The 19,889-nt window shown below is 52.4% G+C and overlaps 1 protein-coding gene across 1 annotated transcript in view; it reads right to left on the reverse strand.

Annotated features, from left to right (window-relative positions):
* Positions 1–4,837: 4,837 nt before the first annotated feature.
* LZTS1 (leucine zipper tumor suppressor 1) overlaps positions 4,838–19,889 on the reverse strand; it is a 58,504-nt gene continuing 43,452 nt past the window's right edge. The window contains exons 2-4 of the mRNA XM_001101161.5: positions 13,493–13,971; positions 11,456–12,259; positions 4,838–9,032 (exon numbers count right to left, since the gene is read on the reverse strand). Coding sequence (XP_001101161.3) covers positions 8,391–9,032; positions 11,456–12,259; positions 13,493–13,837 — 1,791 coding nt within the window. The 5' untranslated portion in view covers positions 13,838–13,971 and the 3' untranslated portion in view covers positions 4,838–8,390. The remainder of the gene's footprint in view (positions 9,033–11,455; positions 12,260–13,492; positions 13,972–19,889) is intronic.

Raw genomic sequence — 19,889 nt, forward strand, 5'->3', positions numbered from 1 at the left:
CCCACCAAAACAAACAAAAAATATTTAGATAAGTTGGTGGGGCATGGTGGCTACTGCCTGTAATCCTAGCACTTTGGGAGGCCGAGGCAGGAGAATTGCTTGAGGCCAGGAGTTTGAGAGCAGCCTGGGCAACACGGTGAGACCTCATCTCTACAAAAAAAATTTTAAAAATTAGCTGGGTTTGGTGGCTAGTAGCTACTTGGGAGGCTGAGGCAGAAGGATCACCTGAGTCCAAGAGTTGAAAGCTGCAGTTGAGCTATGATTATGCCAGTGCACTCCAGCCTCGGTGACAGAGACTGTCATAGATAGATAGATAGATAGATAGATAGATAGATAGATAGATAAAGTGAATTAAAGCCGAACATTTTTTAATTAAGTTACCTAGAAACTATTTTAATTTCTGCATCTCTATGAGAATTGTGCCATTTCACAAAATTTTGTCTTTAATATCGTATGTGAAAAGAATAATGTTTAATGCTTAAGGCTTTTCAAAGGTCTTTATTGGCAGGTGGTGGGAGGGGTTTGTTTTAGATGGAGAGGAAGGTAGAGATGTCCAGGGGGTGGGAACAAGAAAAGCTGAGGTTAGGGAAGAAAAGTTCAAGTCCCCTGGTAAGATAAGAAGGTACCTGCTGAGCGCTGGCCATGGTGGCTCACGCCTGTAATCCCAGCACTTGAAAGGCCAAGGCAGGTGGATCACTTGAGCTCAAGAATTCGAGACCAGCCTGGGCAACATAGCGAGACCTCGTTTCTACAAGAAATACAAAAATTAGCTAGCCATGCTGCTGTGCGCCTGTAGTCTCAGCTACTCAAGAGGCTGAGGCAGAAGAATTGCTTGAGCCCTGGAGGAGGTGGAGGCTGCTGTGAACTGTGATCGCACCACTGTGTTTCAGCCTGGGTTACAGAGTGAGACCCTATCTTGTGTGCCTGTGTGCTCATACACACACACAGACACAGAAACACACAGACACACATATTTATCTATTGAGACCCCCAGAGAAGAGATCTCTTTTCTCTTTTTTGAGATGGAGTCTCCCTCTCTCTCCCAGGCTACAGCGCAGTAGCACAATCTCGGCTCACTGCAACCTCCGCCTCCCGTGTTCGAGCAATTCTTCTGCCTCAGCCTCTTGAGTAGCTGGGACTACAGGCACCTGCCCCCACAACTGGCTAACTTTTGTGTTTTTAGTAGAGAGGGGGCCAGGCTGGTCTTGAACTCCTGACCTCGTGATCTGCCCGCCTTAGCCTCCCAAAGTGCTGGGATTACAGGTATGAGCCACTGCGCCCGGCTGAGAAGAGATTTCTAAGAGAAAGAATTTGGCACAGAGGGTGAGAAATCCAAGTTAGAAAAGGACAGAATGGGCTGTCAAGATAGTGACATAAGGTGATATTTGTAGTTCTCCAACTTTCCTTTCACAGTACCAGTTTCCCCACTTCACTCACTCCGCTCCAGTTATAGCACCTCCAGTTTCTCCACAGACAGCTTATATCACCCTCTTTATTTCCTTTGTAGCACTTATTATAATAGAAAATTATTTATTCGTTTTCTTCCAAAGCGTAACCTTAATCAGGGGAAGGGACCTTGACTGCTTTGTTCACCTCTGTATTTCTGGCATCTAGAACAGGGCTGGCAAAAAGTAGGAGCTCAATAAATATTTATTGAAGGAATACATGCATGCATGCATGAAATTGTGATATTTCAGGCCTTGTGGCACCTGGGTTGGGGAGATATTTGGGGACAGCCTGACCTTCCTTAAATAACTCAGAAAACACCTGCTGCTGTGAATGCCTGGGGAGGATCACCGACTGCCTCCTTCTCACAGGCTCAATTGTGCACTGAGTCCGTCTGGGGCTGGATAAAAATATTCTGAGACTGTGCATTCTGTACGGTGGAGGCTGAGGATTGAGCTGCTTGTTGTCAAGGAAGAAGGAGTCTCTCTCCTTCTTTCCCTTTTTCTCTGTCTCTTCTCTCTCTCTCTCTCTCTCTCTCCCTCTCTCTGCTTTCCCTTTTGTTCTATTCTTTTTCCTAAATTAATAAGCAGAGGGCTGAATGGGGTGGCTCATGCCTGTTATCCCAGCACTTTTGGCAGCTGAGGCGGGAGTATTACTTGAGGCCAGAAGTTTGAGACCAGCCTGGACAATATAGTGAGATCCCGTCTCTACAACAAAACAGGACGAAAAATAAAACAATAAGCATGTTTGGGAGGCTCCAGAAAGGCTGTGTCCTAGGCAGGGCTCTGGAGGAAATGGGGTCAGGAAAAGCCCTCGTTTCTCCACTCTTTGGTCCCCTTTCCTCACTGCTCCTCTTCCAGCTGGAACGGTCTTTCCCACGGCTCTGTGCTTTTCTTTATCTTTGTTTGTTTGTTTATTTGTTTGTTTTTGAGACAGAGTCTCGCTCTGTTGCCCAGGCTAGAGTGCAGTGGTACAATCTCGGCTCACTGCAACCTCTGCCTCCCAGATTCAAGCGATTCTCCTGCCTCAGCCTCCTGAGTAGCTGGGATTACAGGCTTGCACTACCATGCCCAGTTAATTTTTGTAATTTTAGGAGAGATGGGGTTTTGCCATGTTGGCCAGGCTGGTCTCGAACTCCTGACCTCAGGTAATCTGCCCGCCTCAGCCTCCCAAAGTGCTGGGATTACAGGTGTGAGCCACCACACCCGGCCAGCCCTGTGGTTTTCTAGGGGTGCGTTTTTTTGTTTTTTTTTTTTTTGAGACGGAGTCTCGCTCTGTTGCCCAGGCTGGGGTGCAGTGGCCGGATCTCAGCTCACTGCAAGCTCCGCCTCCCGGGTTTACGCCATTCTCCTGCCTCAGCCTCCCAAGTAGCTGGGACTACAGGTGCCCGCCACCTCGCCCGGCTAGTTTTTTTTTTTTTTTTTTTGTATTTTTTAGTAGAGACGGGGTTTCACTGTGTTGGCCAGGATGGTCTCGATCTCCTGACCTCGTGATCCGCCCGTCTTGGCCTCCCAAAATGCTGGGATTACAGGCTTGAGCCACCGCGCCCGGCCTCTAGGGGTGCTTTTTTATGTCTTTCTGAGCCCTTTGGATGGAGAAAGGCTTGTGAAGTAGCAAGCAAAGGAGCATGCTGATGGGCATTCTGGTGATGAATCTTTATGCCGTGTAATAGATCCCTGACGTCAGCGGTTTAAACACACCGTCATTTACTGTGCTTAGGGATCTGAGGGTAAGGACTGTGGCAGGGCAGAGTGGGGAACAAGACTCTGTTCCCCATGGGGTCGGCTGGGTCCAGGGTAGTCACTCAACTACGCTCAGCTAGATGTGGGACCTAGCTGAGACTCTGGGACAAGTGATCCCTCCTACCCTACGTGGCCTTTCCAGCAAAACAGGAGGGTGGGCTTCTTATGTGGCATCTTAGTGCTCCCGAGTATAAAAGCGGAAGCGGGCCAGGCACAGGGGATCATGCCTGTAATCCCAGCACTTTGAGAGGCCAAGGTGGGAGGATGGCTTGAGGCCAGGAGTTTGAGACCAGCCTGGGCAACATAGTGACCCCTGCCCCCGATCTCCATAAAAAAATTAAAAAATTAGCCAGGTATGGTGGTGCAAGCTTGTGGTTCTAGCTACTTGGGGGGGCTGAGGCAGGAGGACTGCTTGAGCCCATGAAGTCGAGGCCTCAGTGGGCCATGATCACACCACTGCACTCTCCAGCCTGGGTGACAGAGTGAGACCCTGCCTCAAACAATAGAATCAAAGTAGAAGCTGCTAGGCCTTCTAGGCTTAGGCTGAAACTGGCAGAGCATCACTCCTGTTGTATCCCATTGGTTAAAATGAATCTCTGGGCCTGCTCGAATTAAAGAGGAAGGGGTAACCCAAGAGTGTCATTAGTGATAGGCATGTTTTAGTGAGGTCACCAGCCTGGGCCAGGTCTAGGAGGAAGACAGGGAAGAGTTACCCCAGGTCGGACATGACCCCTTTGTCCCAAAGCTGGAGCTTCTGTGTTAATCAGAATTTGGCTCCTGTCCTGGCTCAGTGAGTTGAGCTTCTGCGTGGGCCCCTGCACCCTGGTCCTCCAGCCTCTCCAACCCCCAGTGCTGCTCTTTTCCCATCACAGGTGGGCAGGCAGCTGTGTGAACACCTGCCCCGGAGACATGTTTCTAGTCCTTTCCTCCCTCCCACTCTTCTTGTGTCCTACCCTTGCCCCAAGTCTTCTCCTGCCTGCCTCTTCCCAGATCCCCCAGTCTACACTAACCTTCCCCACCTCAGAGGACTTGTCATCTGCCCCTTATGTGCCCCCTAGGCTGCCTTGCGATTTCAATTTCCTCGTAACATGTCCCTTCTGTCTGTCGCCATCTGAGCAGCAGCCCTCTGGGCCTAGGCTGTGAGCCTGGGATAGTAGGGAAGGTTGTCAAGGGGGCACCAGGTAGGCTGGAACCAAGAAGGCTGGACAGATGGCCATGGTGGTGACTGCACCTGCCCCACCAGGGGGCCCTGGGGCAGTGGCAACTATAGCCATGCTGGTCTTTTGCCAAGAGGCCATATGCGGTAGACCCAGGAGTTGGCTGGTGAGGCGAGCAGCCGGTGGGGCATGCGGTTTGGGTGGGGAGGGGCTGTCTTTTGGAGAGGATGCTCTGACTCTACAGGGGCACCTGTCCCTGAGTCCCTTTTCCTCTCATTTCACAGATAAGGTCCCGGGGTAGGTGATGGGGGCAGGGGCCAGCTAAAGCCTATCTGACCCCTGGCCCCCCCTTTCCCACTGCCCTGTGCCGCCTTCCTCACCCCCCTCTCTGGTGGAAGGGACGTCATCTTTCCTGTTCTGAGGGAAGAAGTGCCAGGGAGCTGCCACACCATAGCGAGGGGAGAGGAGGGCAGACACGTGTGGCTCTAGAGAGCGTGAGAAATGGCATTCTTTATTCATAAATAAAAACATAAAATTGCAACAAATAGTTTACATGGCCAAAAAGTGACATCAAAAATAAAATGAAGCTGTCAAAAGCAAACCAAACCCAACAAGAAACCACAAAGGAAAACAACTATGTACATCTTCCAAATGCTGGTCTGTCCCGGCCTGCCTCTGCTGGGAGCTCCAGCTCTGCCTGCAGGCACAGCACGAAGTCCACCTTGCATAAGAGGTGGGTGAGCAGCCTCGCTGGCCCAGGGGTACAGCCTCTGTCATGGCAGCACCCACTGCATGATGACTTGAGGTCTGCAAGGAAATCCCTCTCCCAAAGCTGCTGCTCCTACAGCCCGGCCTGGCTTAGTTTCGGGCAACTGTCTCACCTAAGACATGGCCCGGGATAGGACCAGGCACAGGAGGCTCAGCAAGGGCCTCCTTGGGGAGAGATGCCCCCCACATCCCAGTCTCGTGTGAGCTCAGTGCTATAGGGGCTGTGAGTGCCTGGCAGGAGCTCACCAGGAGAGCTAGGAGGGAACCCCGTGAGAGTCCAGTCATTCCGAGGCCCAGGGGCAGAGTTCGATCCTTGGTGAGGTGGTGCGGAGCGCTGCTCTCTCCTGCAGGCATCCTTTGGGGACACAGCAGGTTGGTCCATTCGAGTGGGTCAGCGTGCCAGCAGGTGTGCCCAGAGGGAAGGGCAGGAAGCCCACCCCATCTGGGGCCTGGGGCCGGGCTCTGTGCTTGGAGGCCTCTGCTGTCCAGAGCCTCTTTCCAGAGAGGCAGAATCTGGCATGGTCCAAGAATAGTGAGGGCGCTTTTGGACAGGGCGGGAAAGAACACCCACAGGACGATGAGGTCGCGAGGTCGCGGGACACCTGCGTTCTAGTGCCACTGTGGGCCACTCTGGGGCCGGGGCTGGTGGCAGCCCAGGGAAGACATCTGCCGCCATGGATGTTGGACAAGGCCTGGGGGGAACACGTCTGGGCCGGCCTGGGATAGGGCCATGGAGATACAGAGAAGGCTGCGCTCCCCTGTGTATGGAGGGCACCGGGACACCATGGCGGAGCACAGTCTCATGCTTCAGGGCCTTCCCCTCGGTGTGGCAGCCACTTCTTCTCAGGCAATGTCTGAGGGCAGAGCGCTGGACTTTGGCTGCTCTTTCCTGGGGTGGGGGGGGGGTCTCCAGCCTGGGGAGGGGGAGCCAGCCCTTTCCTTTCTCTCCATGGGGCAGTCTCACTGGGAGGAAAAACTCAAACAAGGCACAGCCTGGTGGAAATGAAGGAAATGAGGGCCGGGGGGCAAGGAATGGGACATCTTTGACTTGGGTCTGAACTGTGCGCAATGGAGGGTACCGCCCTCAGGCAGGGAGGGACTTTTGGCTGGTAGATTCCAGGTTCAAACCTAGCTTGGGACTAAGAGCAATGGTTTGAAATTCCAGAAAACCTCCTCTGTCATTTGAGGAGGGCAGGATGGGCAGCGTTTAACCCCAGGGACAGGAAGGTAGAGCCAGCCACAGAAAAGGTGACTCTGGCCTCAGCCCACACTCAGGGAAGGGCTAGGACCCATGAGGGTGGGGGGCAAGGAGAGAAGCATCTCCCCACCCCCACCTCAGGGTCTCTAAGGGCCAGGGGTGGGCGAGGCAGAAATGGGGACTGGCCTCGGACTCGCAAGTTCCCAGACGCCCCCCTCCTCATCTCAGCAGGCAGCAGGCACAGGCATGTGGGAAGGACTGCTGTCCTGAGAACAGCAGCTGTGGCTACAGTCAAAAATAGAACATGGAACAGCCTGCTAGGTCTGGCTTGCTTCTGAAAAGACAAGAAAGCAAAAAAGAAAGAAAGAAGAAGAAAAGAAAAATCTGGCCAGGCACGGTGGCTCACATCTGTAATCTCAGCACTTTGGGAGGCCAAGGCAGGTGGATTGCTTGAGGCCAGAAGTTTGAGACCAGCTTTGGCAACAAAATGAGACCCCGTCCCTACAAAAAAAAATGAAAAGTTAGCCAGGCATGTTGGCGTGCACCTGCAGTCCCAGCTAGTTGGAAGGCTGAGGCAGGAGGATTGCCTGAGCCCAGGAGTATGAGGCTGCAGTGAGCTATGATCATGCCACTGCACTCGAGCCTGGGGGACAGAGCAAGACCCTGTCTCATAAAATAAAAATAAAAACAAAAATAAAAATAAAATCCCTGAACCAAACAACAGAGAAACTCCCTTTTATCCTTTTCCACCACCTCCAGCTCTGCACATCTGCAGAGAAACCCTGGGCCCCCTGGGGCACTGCCCAAGCTCCTGAGAAAGGGAGCTGCTCTCCGGGTCCTTTAGTCTGGGACAAATGGGGGCATGAGGTGGAGGGAGGATGGCTGGTGGCCAGGCTATGCACACGGCTGTGTATATGCCTCTTTTTCTTCCTGCTTGGGGCTCTGGCTCCCTGGCACTCTGAGGAGCCGTCCTGACCTGTAGAAACCCAGAACTCAGCCCTGAAGGCGCTAAGGGGGGAAGGTGTGCCGCCGAACCTGGCTGCGGGCAGAGGAGGAAAACGCCCAGATCACACATGTGCCATCTTAGTGATATGGGCTCTTCTGGATCAAGGAAAAGCTTGATTCTGGGGAAGGAAAAACATTCCAGAGTAGCCGCTGGCCACTGTGAACCAGGTAGGGATTCCCAGCCTCTGGCCCCAGCTGGACAGATGGGGAGGCTCCCCGAGGGCAACTGGAAAGCCACACCCTCTGGTTCATGGTGGCTTCAACCCTCCCTTCCCAGCACCCAGCCGGGGGTCTCAGGGTCTATGGCTTAAAGAAGAATGATCACTGAGGTCAAAGGCCACTGGCTGTCCAGAGGCTGCTCAGCTCCCATTCGCAAGAACCAGTAAACAGGGACTGGGCCCCAGGGGTTGGCCATCACCCGCCACTGGTTCCCAACCCTTGGATTTTCCCTCTGCCCTCCTCTGGCTGTGGCAGCGTCTCCACACTGCGGGCTGCCTGGCTCTCCCCTCCTTCCTGTGGCTTGTCGAGCCCAGGACAGCCCTGAGGTTTCAAAGCCAGCTTCACCACAGCTCATTTCACGCCTACACCTCTGCAGCCAGAGAATAGCTCAGGTTCTGATGGGGCCGGTTCCAAGGCTTCTGGTCATATATGGCTTCTTTCTATTTCCAAGGCATTCCGATGTGTCCAGGGGGAAAAAGAGGTTGGGATGAGAAGTGGAGGGGAGCCCCTGTACTTGCTGTGGCCACCTTCCCTGGAGGAGGGGGAGAGGATATCTATTTTGAACAAAGGCCAAAGTTTAGGGAGCCCTTAACCAAAGCAGAGAGACCCCTGGACCCATCTCCTGGGAAAGCCAGAGGAGTCAGGGCCTGAGGCCTGGTGGGCTGCAGGGCTGGTGAACACTGGGAAATCAGAGAGGGAAGGAAAGGCCATCCTGCCCTCCCCTCGGGGGTCCTGGGTCTGTGTCCCAGGGAGTGGTGTCTCTCAGAGGGGTCTGAGTTGCTCAGCAAGGGGGAGGCACAGGAGAGCCCTGCCTCCCAGTGCCAGGTCCCCAGACTCGCCTTCCCAGGCAGCCCCTCAGATCTCGGTGGCTATGATGTCCTCATAGGGGATGTCAGCCCCTTCCAGGTCAACCTCCAAGGGCTCCCCGGCGCTGTCCCCGCGTGCCAGCTGCTGCAGGGCCTTCTCCAGGCGCTGGTTCCGCTGGTACATGGCCACGTAGCTCTGCTGCAGCTGCTTCTGGTATTGAATCACCTTCTCCTTCTCCTCCTTCCACACCAGCCGTTCGTGCTGGAAGCCCGAGGACATCTGGTCATGGCCTTGCCTCTCCTCCCGCAGCTCAGCCCGCAGCCGCTCCAGCTCCCGCTGCAAGGCGGGGACATCCTCGGGGAAGGTGGGTGGCACCATGTCGCGGGCCAGCGCGGCCTGGGCCCGCAGCTCCTGCAGCTCCTGCTCCAGCAGGTTCACCTTCTCCCGCAGCAGCTCTGCCTCGTTCTTCTTGCGCTGCAGCTCATTCTCACAGACCTCCAGCTCCAGGCCCTTGGTGCGCAGGGCCCCCTCCAGGTCCTGGGTCCTCAACTCCAGGCCCTCCAGCTTGCCCCGCGTGTCCTTCAGCTGCGCCTTGAGACCCAGGATCTCGCTAGCCTTGGCGTTCACCTCCGTCTGGGACTCCTTCAGCTGCTGCTTCAGGAGGGAGATCTCGCCTGACTTCTGGCACACCTGCCGAGGGCGGGATAGAGACAGAGCGCCAAGAGGTGAGTGTCCTTACCCAGGGAACTGACAGCTCAGCTGCCTCAAATAACCAAGCCACTCCGGATGCGGTGGTCTGGTGTTAAGCATTCCAGCCTTTGCCCCATCTGAAAGTAAGCTGGACATTGCTGTGACCCTTTCCCCAGGTTATTGAGCTAGGCTATATAGTAAACTGATAAAATAATCGTCATCATGTATTATGACACATAGTATATTATTATTGTTGTTATTTGAGAAGAAGTCTCACTTTGTCACCCAGGCTGGAGTGCAGTGGTGCGATCTTGGCTCACTGCAACCTCCGCCTCCCCTCCCGATCCTCCTGCCTCAGCCTCCCAAGTAGCTGGGATTACAGGCACCTGCCACCATGCCTGGCTGGTTTTTGCATTTTTAATAGAGATGGGGTTTCATCATGTTGGCCAGGATGGTCTTGAATTCCTGACCTCAAGTGATCTGGCTGCCTCGACCTCCCACAGTGCCGGGATTGCAGGTGTGAGTCACCACGCCTAGCCACACGTAAGTATATTATAAACATACTTTCACTAATAATTTATAGTGTTATTAAGTGCCAAGCCCTACATTTGCTCATCTATTCCTTACAACCCGATGAAGTAGGTACTATTACTAAGCTTCAATTTACATCAATGAAACTGAGGCACAGAGAGGTTATGAGAGCAAATAGCTGGTGAAGTGACCAGCCTGAGGGCATATATATATATATATATACACACACACACACACACACACACACACACACATATATAATATATAAAGTATAAGAGTAAGGGTCTGATCCTAACAGTTTAATCACTACACCCCATTGCCACCATGGCTAATGTATTTAGAATCACCTGGATCATAAGTGGTCAAGCTGAGGTTCAAAGCCAGGCCCATGCCTCAGCCATGACTGTCACTCCCTTCATGACATGAATACAGGGTTGGCCTTGGAATGAAATTCTTGGTCCCAAGCAGGCATCCTGGGTAGGGTCGGATTTTCTCCAGGACTGTGCAGAGTTTCACTGAGGGCAAGGGGACATTTCTACTGGGAAAGGAAATGTGAAGGTGGCTTCCAGGCTTGCTCCAAGAATCCATTTTGTAGAGCCACATGCTCTGGCCTTCATTCACTCTTAAGATTCAGTCAGACTGGCCTTGGTCTCCCATGACCCCAAATGGCCAAGATCCAGAGACACATGGTTCTAACCTGTGGCTTCGGTTTTCATCATTGCTTTTGGCCAAATTTTGATGGGGGATAGGAGTGGAAATAGAGAAGAAGAGCAAGAGGAGAAGACAATGATTCCTCGTTTGGCAGATGTGGACTGGGCTCTGCATCCAAACCAGCATGGTACTAGTCACCGGGTACAGCAGTGAATTTGCAATGTAGTCTTTACCCCAGTAGAGAGGAGAGAGGAAGGCTGGGTGCATGCAGGCAGGGGTGAGGTCAGAGGGTGTGAGTATAAACATGGATGACAGAAATCAGGCTGACACAGAGACCAATACAATTGGTGTTAAATGGGGGTGATACAGCTGCCAGCAGTGGGCAAGTTAAACCACTGGTTGTTGACTTGTACATAAACAGGGGTTTGCGTGTAGATTGAGATTTGAACTCTGAACTGGGGGTGAGGCAGGCACGTGGACGGACCAAGCAGGGTGCGAGCATGTAAAGAGCCTCAACGATAGACTTCAACTCCATGGGTCATCCAGACCACTGGGCTGGTGAGAAAAGCTGGCTTCCCGCTAATAGGATGCAGAGGTTATGGGGTTCTCCAGCCCAGTCAGGTCCGGATGCCCCATTTCCAAGTGTGACCAGGTGAGTATGTGTGAGTGTGTAAATGTGCGAGCGTGGGACTCTTTCCTTCCTCTCCTAGGTTTCCATCTCAGCTCACCAAATAGAAGTTCCACTTACATTTCTGCAAAGAGTGGCCACTTCCATCACTGAAACCTGCCACCAATGGGGTGTCTCTTCCTAGTGGGTGCGGTCCCTCCCTCCAAAGCAACAAATACATTCTGTGCTCTCTTGGGCTCCTGGCCCTGCGTGAACTCAGGCATAGCTTGTGCTTCTTCTGAGCCTCCTGTGAGCAGATTGAAGGGAGGATGGCCCACAGCCTGGCTGAGCCTTGGTCATCTGGCTTCCAGCTTTTTGGTTCATGGCTCACTTGGGGAAATTGAAATCTAGGGGACATGAGGGTGATGGTGGGGATAGAAGGAAGCTCAGAAGTAAGTCGATCCCCCAACATGGTTTGCAGGGAACCCCTTCTTTGGGTGATAAAACCAGCACGTTAGCCTCACTTGCCTACACAGTCTGTGTTTGCACGCTATTGGCCAGCACCAGAAGGAGAGGAGGAGGACTGGCGCCAAACCGCTGACCACCCAAGCCCGTGAGCGCTGCGTGGCCTCACCTCCCACTGGGTCTCCTCCAGCGCGGGGCCGAAGCTGGTCTTCTCCCTCTCGTAGGACCTGAGCTTGGTCTCCAGCAGGTCCTGCTCCTTCATGAGGCTCTCGAGTTCCTGCCGGAGCTGCCGCTTTTCCTGCTGTAGCTGCAGTACCTGCAGATGCAGGACCTGCTGTGCGCGCTGGCTCTTCTGTGAGGCCTGCTTGAGCTTGCTGCCGCCTTTGGGCTCCGGGCCCTCCAGTTCGTCCCTGCAGCGCCGCGGCCGCTCCTCGTAGGCCAGGCTGGAGGCGAGCTCCTTCTCCTCCAAGTTGCGCTGCAGTTTCTGGAGCGCGCCTTCCCTCTCCAATAGCTTCTGCTCCAGCTCCTGGATGCTGCACTCGTCCGTGGAGATGGGGGAGCGGACGCACGAGGGGCCCTTGTCTGCCTTGTTCGCGTGGCCCAGCTTGCTACCTCCGTCAGAGAAAGACAGAGCCTTCAGGCTCATCATGTTGCTGTCCTGGAGGATGATGCCCTGGGTGATGTTGTGGGCAGAGCCCCCAAAACGGCTGGTGGGTCCCACGGGTGTGACCAGCGGGTCCAGCTGGTAGCTGCTGCTGGTGCTGTGTGTGGGCAGGCTGGACATGGAGTTCCGGCCGGAGTCAGACAGCGCCCCAGAGCACAGGCCAGGCTTCAGCTCCTGCTCCTTGGGCTTGTCTGCAGGGGCGGGGTGCAGCTGGTGACTGGCACTCTCCGGGGAGGAGTGCAGGATGGCCCCTGACCGCGGCAGCACAGGCTTGAAGGCTGTGGGCCTCACCGCACCCTTCTCGGAGCCCTGTAGAGGAAAAGGACTGCGGTGATTCATGCCTCCCCTGCACGCGCATTGCACCCTCCCTCCCCCAGCACGTGTGCCCACCTTGAGCCAATCTGGGTTCTCCCAGCACATGCGGCACCCCTCTCGGTCACTTGTCTTAGCATACCTTGCCTGTTGCTTTGAAGCAGCTGAATGTGATAAATCTCTCTTAGGAAAGAAAAAACCCTAATGGTGACTTGGGCACTTTGTTCCATGAAATAGCAACCTGCCACCAGCTTGTTCCAGCCCTCCCGAGGTGATAAACACCATCTTGAGGCTCTAGGTCTCTGTGTGGAGCAGGTTAGGGCATTAGGCTGGCCGAGCTTGCTGTCCCTCTCTAGGTCCGTCCCTTCTTCCTGTTCACTGCCTCTTCCATTAAGCCTGGAGCAAGGACACGGACCTGGTCTCCTTACGGGGTTGGGAGCCTCACTCCAAATCACAATCCTTTTTTAAAACTGTAATTTTCCCTGGTAAAGTGCTTTGCAGTTTACAAGCCCCTCCGTTTGAAAAGCTGAGTGCTCTATGCAACCATAAGAGGCTCTTTCCTAGTAAATCAAAACCCGTGATTCATTTCCCCAGGGCAAGGGGCAAAGGACTGAATAGGAAAATTGATTTCAGGGTCCACTCGTGGGACGCATGAGGGCTCGGGCTGGTGTGAGGGCTGGATTTCGGAGTGCCTGGGCCTCTGTTGCCCTCATCTCTGGTAAATGGATGACAAAATTCCAGCCTGTATTCAAAGATGCCTCCAGGCGCAGCTTAAGCAAGGAGCTAAGGCACACCAGGGCAGCAAATGAGAAGACCCCACCCACCCGCACGAGTCTTCTGGGGAGAGAAGTGGTTAACTCCCCGCCTGCATCCTCTTCATCTGTGCTTCTAGATGAGAACTGGGCTCCCTCTCCTTCCCGAGGCGTCCTGCGCTGACAATCCAGCTACATTCCAGTGGGACTCCGGACAGCTTACGTGTCCCCTGCGCTCTTTGCTTATGGTCTGACCTGAGACTTCTGCTTCAGGGGACTGAGCAATGCTCTGATTCCTTTGTGCAACCTTTGATCTCTGCGGTGTGGCCACAGGCTTCTGCCGCACCCCTGCCGCTCTGGCTTTTTGGAGTCTAAATGCTCAGGTCACCACTCCCCCTGAGCCTACAGGCTCTCCACCCCCATTTTGCTGTCTCCCGCCTTTCCAACCCACTCACCCTTGCCAGCGACCCCCACTTACCATTTCTAGCTGATTGGAGAAGGGCATGAGCTTGGGGGGTGTGGACGGGTCGAAGTCCACCCCAGCCTGGCCCCCTAAGTCCCCGCTGGACAGTGCCGTGTAATCTGGGTGGTGCGAGCCCCGGGCTTTCTGGCTGACCTTGATGTAGAAGAAGTCTTCGCTCTTGCCCATTTTGGAGCTGGACTTGCCATGACCCGAGTCCTGGGAGAAGCCAAACCTCAGCAGCCCGTCGGAATACCGGTTGAGCTTCTTGAGGTGGGAGGACTTGCGCAGCTTGTACTGCGAAGCCCGGCAATGCTTGCTGTGGAAGCTGTGGCCAGAGATGAGGCTACTGACGCTGCCCATGGTGACTTGGGGCTGAGGATGGGGCAGGGCGAGGCGGGCACCTGGAGAGGCTGCGGCAGCAAGGGGCAGTCCTGGCTCCGCGAGGGGACTGAGGTCATAGCAAAGCCCTCACAGAGCCTGCGAGAGCCGGAGACCTGGAAGAAGACACGAGACAGAAGTCAGCGTGGGTGGGAGTGGTCACAGCACAGTGCTTATTCCAACTTCCAAATCTGGGCAGTAAAAAAACACATGTCAGAGCCCAGCACTGTCTCCACCAGCGGGTGCTCTGTTCCTTCTTCCTTTGTCTGATAATTCAACAAACATCCACCAGGAGCCCCCTTCAGGTGAGCCTCTACTCTAAACACTCAGGACCAGCAAGTGACTAAAACAGTCACAGCCCCTGCGTTCCTGGAACTTAGGGTTACAGTGGTGTGGAGAGGCCAGGAGCAAACCAATGTATACTATAGCAAGTGGTACCAGTGCTGCGGGGGAAACTGCAGCAGAGAGAACAGAACAGAATTCTGGGAGGCGGCTGTTTTATGCAGGAAGTTCTCTTTTGTTGGGGTAGCATTTTAAAAGGCCTCAAGAAAATGAGGGGGGTGCCAGGCATGGTGGTTCGTGCCTGTAATCCCAGCACTCTGTGAGGCTAAGGTGGGCAGATTGTTTATGTCCAAGAGTTCGAGACCAGCCTGGGCAATTTAGAGAAACCCCGTTTCTACTAAAAATACAAAAATTAGCTGGGCATGGTGGTGCGCACCCATCATCCCAGCTACTTGGGAGGGTGAGGTGGGAGAATCATCTGAGACCCGGGGGTCAAGGCTGCAGTGAGCCGCAATCGTGCCACTGCACTCCAGCCTGGGTGGACAGAGTGACACCTCGACTCAAAAAAAAAAAAAAAAAGGAAAAGAAAGAAAGAACAGAAAATGAGGTACAAGCATATGAAAATCTCAGGGGAGAAGGGTTACCAAAAGAAGCCCAGGTATAAAAGCCTGAGTCCCTGAGGCAGAGGGAGCTTGGCTGTGAGACCCGCACGGCAAGCAGACTGGCTGGAGAACCATTAGCAAGGCTGGGAAGGAGAAACAGAAACCAGGAACCAGCAGACTCCGGACAACAAGGATGCTGTGCGGCTGTAAGAGCTCTGGCTTTCTTGGGTTGAGACAAGGAGCCCTTGGATGACTTTAAGCAGACGACACCTGGATCTGCCTTAGGTTGGGGAAGGTTACCTCTGGCTTCCAGCGGGGGAAGAGGCTTTTGAGGAGATGGGGATAGAAGTGTTGGCCGATTACAGACTAATAGAGCTAGTCTAGGGTGGTAGTTGTGGATTAAGTTTTAGATGTGGCGGTGGCTCATGTCTGTAATCCCAGCGTTTTGGGAGGCCAAGGCAGGAGGATCACTTGAGGCCAGGAGTTCAAGACCAGTCTGGGCAACAGAGTGAGACCCTGCCTCTAAAAGGCAGTTTTCAATGTAATTTTGAGGTTGAGGTGATAGAACTTGCTAAAGGATCAGATGTAGCGAGTGAACGAAACAGAGGAGTCAGGGACGATGCCAAACAGAGGAGTCTGGTTGAAGCCTTCAGTTTGCAAAGCCTATCTGGCATCCGGGGAGTGATGGAGAGTAGGCAGGAGGGAGAGTGGGCAGCTGCTGGGAGCTGCAGATGCACTCGTCAGAGCTGGGAGTGTGGACGTGGCTATGAGACTAGACGGGGTCACCAAAATAGCGGACGCAGAAAGACAAGAGAAGCCTGAGGATGGTTAACATGGAGTACTCAGCATCCAGAGGTCAGGCAGGTTAGGAGAAGTGAGGAAGAGCAGCAGAGGTTTTCAGGGTGATGCGGATATAGAAGACCTAAGAAAGCCAAGTCAAGAAACTGTTTCCTAAAAATGGTGTCAAATGGTCAGGCGCAATGGCTCACGCCTGTAATCCCAGCACTTTGGGAGGCCTAGGCAGATGGATCACCTGAGGTCAGGAGTTCAAAGACCAGCCTGACCAACATGGTGAAAGCCCGTCTCTACTAAAAATACAAAAAATTAGCCAGGCAAATTGGGCATGGTGGCATGCACCGGTAGGGCCAGCTACTCAGGAAGCTGAGGAACCTGGGAGGCAGAGGTTGCAGTGAGCTGAGATCACGCCACTGCACTCCAGCCTGGGCAACAGAGTGAGACCCTGTCTCAAAAAAAAAAAAAAAAAAAGGGTGTCAAGTGCTGCTGAAGTCAGACAACAATTGAGAATTAGTCAATGCATTTGGCCATGTGGAGCTCTTTGGTAACCTTGACAAAAGCAGTCATTACAGCCTGAAGTACCCAGCTGACTTGGTGTGCATTCTAGTTATATCACCTGCCAGCTATGACATGGAAGGTAAATTGTTCAACATCTTTAACCTTCAGTGTTACAAACTAATTCTAATATACCTTTAACTTTTTTTTGAGATGGAGTCTCACTCTGTTGCCCAGGCCGGAGTGCAGTGGCGTGATCTTGGCTCACTGCAATCTCTGCCTCCTGCGTTCAAGTGATTCTCCCACCTCAGCCTCCCAGGTTGCTGGGATTACAGGTGAGCACCACCATGCCTAGCTAACCTTTGTATTTTTACTAGAGACAGGGTTTTGCCATATTGGACAGGCTGGTCTCGAACTCCTAACCTCAGGTGATCCACCTGCCTCAACCTCCCAAAGTGCCAGGATTGCAGGCGTGAGCCACCAGACTGGGCACATTTTTTTTTTTAAGTAATAGGATAGCATCTAATAATCAATGCTTAAACAATAACAACCTTGTCAGTCACCAGACAGGAGAAATTGGGATGTCAATGCCAGTACATGTGCAGATTCAGACACATCTCTAAGGTTAGATCACACAATTTTCAAAGCTAGAAAAGGTTGTGTGATTGTCGTGCACCGTGAAGTATTTCTTAGTTAAAAGACAGATGATCCAATTAAGAGGAGGAAAGTCACAAGTTTCATAAACCAAGAGATGCGGAAGCAGCCTCTGTTCTTTGCTCAGCTCTAAATTATACCACCCATCCTAAAGGGGCTAAAGAAATCCCAGGTGGAACATGGAGAACCGCATGGACACAGCTGAAAGGGAGCCAGAAACTCTCTGACTCTGTTTTTTAATTTTAATTTTATTTTACATATATTTTGTACAATTAGCAGTTGTGCATGGAGACTCTCTGACTCTGAATATCTAGGCTTTGATTCAAACTTGCATTATTATCCTGAAGAATAAACAGGTTATGTTATGAATGAACATGTTCTATATTTCATTAGGAAAAGCACAAGACAATGAAACTTCATCGTATAAGTTTAATACATGTTTTGATGTGAAAAGCTTTTATTGAATTGATGGCTTTGTAGACTTAAGGAAACACAGTGAAGCCTACCTTATAGGATCATTATGAGAAATTTAAGAAATACCACCATAAGATAACAGCTCTGGAACATTTACTCAATACTTAGTACATAGTAGGCACTCAATAAATGTTAGACATTCTTATTGGTATCTGTTACCTATTGTCCTTGCCAGCATCCATCATCCCTATGGATCTTGGGATCTTCAATGTCCACATTCACTTTCCAAAACTAGTTCTTTCCTTCTAAATGGAACCTTTCTGCCTCCCATTCCTGCGAGGTGTGACTTAGGAGCACAGGGTAGCTCTGCTGAAATAAACTTGACACTGCCAAAATGTGTTTTCATCCCCCTAGGTCATCCATCTCTAGCTTAGCTGAGACCTCTAGGTCCTATGGGGAGAAAATATTACTCTGGTCCACATGCAGGGGTGTCATTTTGGGTCAAAAGGCCCTCCCACGCTCTGCGCAATACGCTCAGCTCCTTCCATTTTTGCCATGCAATACACATTGACGAGCAGCTCTACCTGCAGCGCTGTACAGACCAGACCATCGGCTGCGGCATGGGCAGGAGTTTGATTTGAAAATCAATCTCTCTGAGGTTTCTTCATTTACAAAATGAAAATATTAATATTAAATAGGAACATTAGGGAGATGCAACAAACGAACAGAAGGAAAATACAATGCCCAGCACGTGGTAGGTGGTCTTCAGATGTGTGCACGGTATGTGTTGCCTTCAAGCCTGTGACACCACTAGAGGCTATCGACAACATCGGTGCTGAATGGATCTGTTTATGGCTCTCATCCATCTCCTCTCACCTCCATCTCCTCTCACCTGGGCCTTTCCCCAGTCTGTTCATCAGACACATCTGAAGCGTCCAGGTCATAGCACTTCCTAGTGGAAACCTTGCAGGCTTCCCACTGTGTTAGAGTACAATGCGGACTCCTCACCTTGTCCTGCATGTCCACAGGGACAATCACACTCATCTCTTTCCCGGTGGGCGAACACACAAAGCCTTGACCCATCTAGGAGTCTCTGCACTTGCTGCTACTTCCCCTGCCTGGAATTCTCCTCCTGGGCTCTTCACACACATCAGCCTTCACATACATCATTTTCTAGTTCTCAACTTGAGTCTCACCTCCACAAGGTGGCTTTCTCCAGTTACCTTGAAACCCCTGCATCCCTCCCCCATTACTTTCTACCAACCTGTTTATTCCCTGCGTAATGCTTGCTCTCACCTGTACTAAACTTATTAATTTTTATTAATTTTTAAATTTTACAAACAGAGTCTCATTCTGTCATCCAAGCTGGAGTGCAGCAGGTAACAGTGATCACAGCTCACTGCAGCCTCCAACTCCTGGGCTCAAGTGATCCTCCCACCTTAGCCTCCAGAGGAGATGGGATGACGGCACATACCATTACTCATGGCTAATTAAAAAATTCTTTTGTAGAGATGGGGTCTCTCGCTCTGTTGCCCATGCCAGTCTTTTTTTTTTTTTTTTTTTTTTTTTTGAGACGGAGTCTCGCTCTGTCGCCCAGGCTGGAGTACAGTGGCCAGATCTCAGCTCACTGCAAGCTCCGCCTCCCAGGTTCACGCCATTCTCCTGCCTCAGCCTCCCAAGTAGCTGGGACTACAGGCGCCCGCCACCTCGCCCGGCTAGTTTTTTGTACTTTTTAGTAGAGACGGGGTTTCACCGTATTAACCAGGATGGTCTCGATCTCCTGATCTCGCGATCCGCCCGTCTCGGCCTCCCAAAGTGCTGGGATTACAGGCTTGAGCCACCGCGCCCGGCCCCATGCCAGTCTTAAACTCCTGACCTCAAGCTATCCTCTCACCTTGGCCTCCCAAAGCACCGGGATTACAGGTGTGAGCCACCACATCCGGCCATATCTTTCTTATTTATTTATTTATTTTTAATTGAGACAGAGTCTCACGCTGTCGCCCAGGCTGGAGTGCAGTGGCATAATCTCGGCCTACTGCCAATTTAGGGTTTATTGTGTGTATCTCTACCAGAATATGAGCTCTCTGAGAACAACGGTTTTTGTGTCTTAGAACAAAAAAAGGGAGGCTGAAGCACAGACTTAAGAGGTAGGATGCCATGGCCCTGGCCACTCAGTGACCAGTGACAGAGGTGGGATTGGAACCCACGCCCAAATGCCATAATCTCCATGCTAAAGTCACACGCTGCGACTGGGGACTGTCAGTGAGACCCAGAGATGTTAGGGCTCCCGTTCCAGATAGCGAAATGAGCTTCCTGGGTTAGGAAGAGGAAGCCTAGAGGAGGAATCAAAAGCAGACTTCTTTAGCCAAACTTCATTTCCCTTTCGGGCCAACGCCAGCAAGGTTGTAGGTACTCGGAAGCTCTGTTATTCACCTGGGCAGCTGCCCTGTGCTGCGTCCTAGAGGGTCAAGAGGAAGAAGATGGACAATGCCAGGAGCCCAGGAGAGGGTGGCTGAAGAATGGCCACCTCCAGGCCTCCTGAGAGCATTTCTGTTCCTCAGCCCAGACACCCAGCTCGCCACTCCCCAGGTCTAGACACACAGAGGAGCTTTGAAGTTTGCGGCGACTTTGGGATCCACTTGAAGCTAAGCTCATCACCTTTAAGCGTCTAGACTTGTTTCACTGTCAACTTGGAGATAGCATTACACAAAACTCAGCTGTGTTCCCTCCTGGTTCCCAAATCCATCTTCTCATCTGCCCCCATCCACCTTGCTGTCTCTGCCCTCCATAAG

Source organism: Macaca mulatta, chromosome 8, assembly GCF_049350105.2.
Source record: "Macaca mulatta isolate MMU2019108-1 chromosome 8, T2T-MMU8v2.0, whole genome shotgun sequence".
Taxonomy (NCBI): Eukaryota; Metazoa; Chordata; class Mammalia; order Primates; family Cercopithecidae; genus Macaca; species Macaca mulatta.